At 38.8% G+C, this 6,000-nt stretch overlaps 1 protein-coding gene across 2 annotated transcripts in view; it reads left to right on the forward strand.

Moving 5' to 3' along the window:
• Window positions 1–5,461, forward strand: part of LOC104601384 (histone deacetylase 9-like) — a 60,628-nt gene extending 55,167 nt beyond the window's left edge. For both annotated transcript variants that reach the window (XM_088898187.1, XM_088898186.1), the window contains exons 13-14: window positions 4,765–4,831; window positions 5,162–5,461. In XM_088898187.1, the coding sequence (XP_088754313.1) occupies window positions 4,765–4,831; window positions 5,162–5,244 (150 nt within the window). In that variant the 3' untranslated portion in view covers window positions 5,245–5,461. The remainder of the gene's footprint in view (window positions 1–4,764; window positions 4,832–5,161) is intronic.
• The last annotated feature ends 539 nt before the right edge of the window (window positions 5,462–6,000 follow it).

Genomic DNA, 6,000 nt, shown 5'->3' on the forward strand with positions numbered 1-6,000 from the left:
TGTCAGCGAGGCTTTCTCTAAACCTGAGTGGAAGACAGCTATGCAGGAAGAAATGGAAGCCTTAATTAAGAATAAAACATGGGAAATTGTGGATCTACTTGAAGGCAAGGAGATTGTTGGATGTAGATGGGCTTACATAGTCAAATATAAGGCAGATGGAAGTATACAAAGGTATGAGGCCAGACTTGTTGCAAAAGGGTACACACAGACCTATGGCATTGACTACTTAGAAACCTTTGCATTAGTTGCAAAGGTGACTTTTGTTCGGATACTTCTTTCTCTTGTTGCCACATACTCTTGGCCCTTGTTTCAACTTGATGTGAAGAATGCTTTTCTAAATGGAGATCTGCAAGAGGAGGTGTATATGGATCTTCCTGTTGGTTTCTGTAGTGATGCTGAAAAGGGAAAGGTACGTAGACTTAAGAAGTCACTTTATGGTTTAAAGCAGTCACCCAAAGCATGATTTGACAGGTTTAGGAAGGCTTTGGTTGCTTTTGGCTACTCTTAGACTCAATCTAACCATACCTTGTTTGTGAAGCGGAGGGGATCCTTGGTGTTAGTTGTAATTGTTTATGTGGATGATATTGTTGTCACAGGGAACCTAAGTGAGATTGACAGTTTGAAGAAGAATCTACACAGGGAATTTGAAATTAAGGATCTTGGAGAGCTTTAGTACTTGGGCATTGAAGTTGCAAGATCAAAACATGAAATCTTCATTTCTCAGAGGAAGTATGTTCTAGATCTTCTACAAGAAATAGGGAAACTTGGAACAAAGGCAGTCAGTATTTCTTTTGATTAGAATCACTGAATTAATGCATCAGAAGGTGAGCTGGTAAAGGACATTGGGAGATATCAGAGACTTGTGGGGCGGTTGCTGTATTTGTGTATGACAAAACCAAACATCTCCTATGTAGTGAGCGTGGTGAGTCAATACATGCATGCGCCACGAGTCCAGCAGTGGGAGGTTGTTGATAGGATTCTTGCTTATCTGAAGGGATACCCAGGCAGAGGCATACTATTTGCTGATCATGGACAGTTAAAGCTAGAGGCTTATACAGATGCTGATTGAGCAGGATGCCTTGATGGCAGGAGATCTACTTTAGGAGTTTGCACCCTTGTTGGGGGTAACCTAGTCTCGTGGAAAAGTAAGAAACAAATAGTGGTGGCAAGGTCAAGTGCAGAAGCAGAATACAGGGCCATGGCACATGGAGTTTTAGAGCTTCTCTGGATCCGTTCCTTGTTATGAGAGATTGGTGTAAAGTCAGAAGAACCTATGATGTTGTACTGTGATAATCAGGCAGCAATTAACATTGCCCATAACCCAGTTCAACATGATTGGACAAAGCACATTGAAGTGGATAGACACTTCATTAGAGAAATGGCGACTTTTGGGGAAGATTGTCTCCCATACATTGCTTCTGATCTACAACTTGCTGATGTTCTCACAAAAGGTGTTGCAAGAAACAAGCTGGAGCATGATCTATGCAAGTTAGGAATGTGTGACATTTACTCCCAACTTGAGGGGGAGTGTTGAGTTGGGCCGATTTCTAGTTATTGGGCCCAGTTATTTATTTCTTATTTTTAAGTTGTTAAGTTAGGATGTTGTTGGGCTTTAGGCCCATTAGTTTATGTTTTTAAGTTGTAACTGTTCAGCTACTTAAGTAGCCGCCCTACTAAGGGCATTCTTGTAATTTCTTATTCTTTTAAGTTGAGTATATAATACAAAGAGAGGTTGGCAGCCAGAACTAATTCAATTCTGGTTGACATCCTACTCCTTTTCTTCTCTACTGCTGAAACTCTTCACCTTCTTCTTCTTTCTCTTCACAAGGAATTTATCTAAAATTACAATCAGTGATTTCTACTATATGCATGTCCAAAAGGGTAAATTTCATGAATAGTATATAAGATAATTTTGGTTAAAAATACTTATTTTATGAACTATAAACAATGTACTATTTTTCTATCATTTTTATTAAGGTTATATTATCAAAAATAAAATTGTTATTATCATAGGTAATTATAGATATCAAGTACATATGCATCAGACAGACCCAATTGTTCCGATTAATAAATGGGATGGTTCTGGATCTATTATATGTAACCAATTATTAATTGGTTCAGGACTGATACACCCTGTCTTGATCCAGACTCAACCATTTGACAACTTTAGTTTTATCATCTTAATAAAAATAAAATTCATATATATGATACAACACCTTCCATAAAGGGATAGGCTAACAAGTAGTAATAACACATAGAGCACACTAGCACAGTGCAAATATCCCTAGCAAGAGAAAGGTCCCAAGGGATAATCTTGTGTAGGGTAATCCAGGAATGGGATGGGAATGCAAGGAGCATCTTAAGCGAGAAAATAGGGGTGATCAGCAATATGCAGGGGGAGTTGGATGTATATTACCTGTTTATGGCTGCTTGTTGTACAGGGATTTCTCTTTTTGGTGATAAATTAATAAAATAAATACTTTCTTTACCCCTTACCCCCCAAAAAATGCTGTTTTCTTTGTACCTATGGTTGTGGATGGTTGGATCTTCTTACTCATCTCAATAAGATCTTTCTACTGTTAACCATAAAAAAAGGGAAGCTATCCCGTTTGGGATGCTCCCCAATTCAAAGATTCCCTCAAGCAAAGGACCCTAAAAATTCTATTATAACTGTATATGCTTACATAGGATTGGACATTCTGATTGCCCTAATAGACCAAAGGATTCTTTGGTCCATTCGGGAAGAAAGGAATGCTAGTATTTTTAAAAGGAAAAAGCTATCTATGGAAGCTATTATAGAAAACTTTTCCATTAGAGTTGTGCATTGTATTTAACTTTTGGACATTTTTCTTCTCTACTTGAAGGATGATATCCTTAGGGGATGGTAAATTGTTGCTTGTTCATCTTCAACCAGGGCCTAAACACAAAAGGAGAAGTGTTGTAAGACTCAGACTGGACTGGATGGTTGGTTGAACTAGTGACCTGGTGACCCAGTAACCTTTCTAGGTCCTAGTCAAATCACAGTTACAATGGGCTAACCACCTGGTTAATCATTAAAACCATGACCCAGTGAGCATTCTGGTTTCATGTCCAGTACTCCAGTCCAAGTCTTACAACATTGAAACGGAGTGGAACCCACCAGCTTTGAATCAGGCTATGCTCAATTTTGATGGGTGCAGTTTGGGGAATTCAGGTCGTCAGGTATTGGAGGTGTATTTAGAGACAACCATGGGGTTGTGATATGATTATATTCAGGTTTCAATGGTGTTGGGGACTCCACTACAGCATAATTGACAGCTGTACTCCACGGCATAAAGTTGGGTAAAACCGTAAAATTCTGAACATGAGTAACATGGTGGTGGAAGGAGATTCCAAGACTAGTGAGCTGGCTAAAGAATGACACCCTAGGGACTTGGCAATACGGGCATATGCTGAGAGAAATCAAGCAAAGAGCAAGGGAGTTGGTTGTTTCAGTTATTTGGGTACCTAGATCAGCAAACTGTATGGCTGATTCATTTTCAAAGCATGGGGCTTATAGGGAAAGAATGTATTGGGGGTAAAAAATGAAAATTATGAGTTATAGTTGTATAGCAAAGTAATAGTAGGGGTTAGGTGGTGAAGGCCAGCCCAAAATGGGGAACCAAGGTTCTTTTTTTTTTCCTGTACATACTATTCTTTTATCACATTCAATGAAGTTCGTTGTTAGCAATAAAAACACTCTTCTGACTAAAAATAATTCTCTGAAAGTACCTATAGTTTACAATGACCCAAAACCAACAAGCAAGGTGCCAATTGGCTGGTCGGTATGGTCTCCTGCTGGTTGTAGCTGAGACTTGGAATCTAATTGCGCCTGCAGCAGGGTTGGTGGGGTTTATGGGTTTGGGGGATGTGCTACCCCCTGTTGTGTAACCCCATGGAGCAAAATAAATAAATAAACAAGGACATCTAAAGGAGATTATCATGGTCAAATCCACACAATTAAATAAAATGTCAAAAAATAAAAAGCAAAAGAAATACAAGGAGCTATTATTTGATTTTGATCCCTCAACAAGGGTTAAGGGACCCCATCATTATCATTACATTTCTAGAGTGGATTGTATGCAAAAGACTAATTCTCTGTAGCAGATATATCAAAGTAGTTGCTTGTTGCAGTTTTATGATCCCTACATGGACCTATCAGTTCATGGAGTCACATTCTTCATTAGCCATAGCCCTCAACTTGGTCCGGTCTGTGATCCTAATGATTGGTTTCTTTTTTCAGGACTTGTTGTTTCATGCTTTCTTACTGGTAATCTAGTATCTGATTTTTTATTTGAAAGTGAATCTTGACCTACCAATTGGTGGATCTTGTCTTGGGTTGCTTTCTCACCTTAGTTTCCGATCCTAACTGTCTAATAAATAACTGGCCTATTTCTGGATATGGTTCACTTGGAGGTACTTATTTTCTGGATGTGGCTTGTCTGTGTCACCCCATCAATGATATTACCCCTTTGATCCCCAGAAGAGAAAAGGAGGAAGGGGCAAACGAAGGAGAAGAGATAAAAGAGCCATAGCCATACAAAGGCTGCATTTGGCAGGACTAACCTCCTTTTTGCAGTTAAAAACTCAGTGTTCATAGGGGCATTTTAACTGCAAAAAGGAGGTAAGTCCTTAAAATAAGGAATGCCAAATGCAGCATAAATAGTTTGCAGCGAAAGTATGAAAAAAGAATATGCAATGTTTTTGCCAATGGTGGCTGACAAATTATGCCCATGGTTGTTGCAGGTTCCACCTGATTTCTACATCCCTGATTTTGATGAAGATGAGCAGAATCCTGATGAACGGGTGGATCGTAAGTGATATGTCACTATTACTTGCTATTTTAGTGCATGGAATTCTCTCTGCCAATATGTATTGGACAGAAACTCCTATTCATAGAGCATGAATCTCCTGAAAGCAAAAATTCTGTAACACGCTGAGAGCATGTCATCCAATCGCATATTGAGAATATCTCCTGTACTTGTATGTTGAATTCATGGGGAGATATTACCTATCTACAGTTGGATGCCGTGCTCTCAGGGTGTGTACACGAGTCTTGCTTTCAGGAGATCCTGCCTACCATTCATATGGAAATTTATTGCCTATTTCCCTTGTTGTTGACCTCTGAATACTTGTATTTCAGAGCATACTCAAGACAAGCAGATCCAACGAGATGATGAATATTATGAGGGTGACAATGATAATGATCACATGGATGATACATAATATTTCCAGTTGCATAATTTTAGTTATATCTTCAATTTTTTTAGGGGATAGATTTTTGATTTACTGGGAGAAGTTATTAGAGACCAAAATCTGGTCAGAGATCTTTTTTTCCTCTATTGTAAATACTGTGTTCCATTCACGTAATTTTCATGTAAAACACAATATATCATATGGATGTTCCGTATAGGAGGGATTCGAACTGAACCTTCATGTGTTCCATGTGTTTGTGCATATGTAAAACTGTTTTATCTCGTACCACTTCCATTAAAGTGATCATTTAGGCCGTAAATGAACTTGGTTAATAACACTATGCATATGATTTATGTTTTGTTGTTTGAATAGTGACTGGATTGCCGAGTTAAGTCTATAGACTGGATGATTGGTTAGATAATGCATTAAATTACATAATCAACCAATCATCCAGTCTATGGACTTCACTCTGCAATCCAGTCACTATTCAAAAAAAAACAAAAACAAAATACATAGTGCCCTTGGGAGGGCTTTTACACAACAACTTCTGGGGTTGCAAGGTAGGCCCCAGACGGAAAGCCATGAAGCTGTGTTTGATGAAAAACCTGAAAAGCCAAAGGATTATATGAGCTGCAAAATCAACTTTCTAGTGAAGCTATTTTCAGTGGATTCTAAGAAGTGGTTCTGTGAAGCAGCTCAATCAGCGCTGAAGCCCTCCCAAACGGGAGGCCTGCTTCTAGCTTAATGTATGTGACAAGGATCAGGACTGGAGATTCGGTCAAGGCA

The sequence above is a fragment of the Nelumbo nucifera genome, chromosome 2, assembly GCF_055504915.1.
Source record: "Nelumbo nucifera cultivar China Antique chromosome 2, China Antique-T2T, whole genome shotgun sequence".
Taxonomy (NCBI): domain Eukaryota; kingdom Viridiplantae; phylum Streptophyta; class Magnoliopsida; order Proteales; family Nelumbonaceae; genus Nelumbo; species Nelumbo nucifera.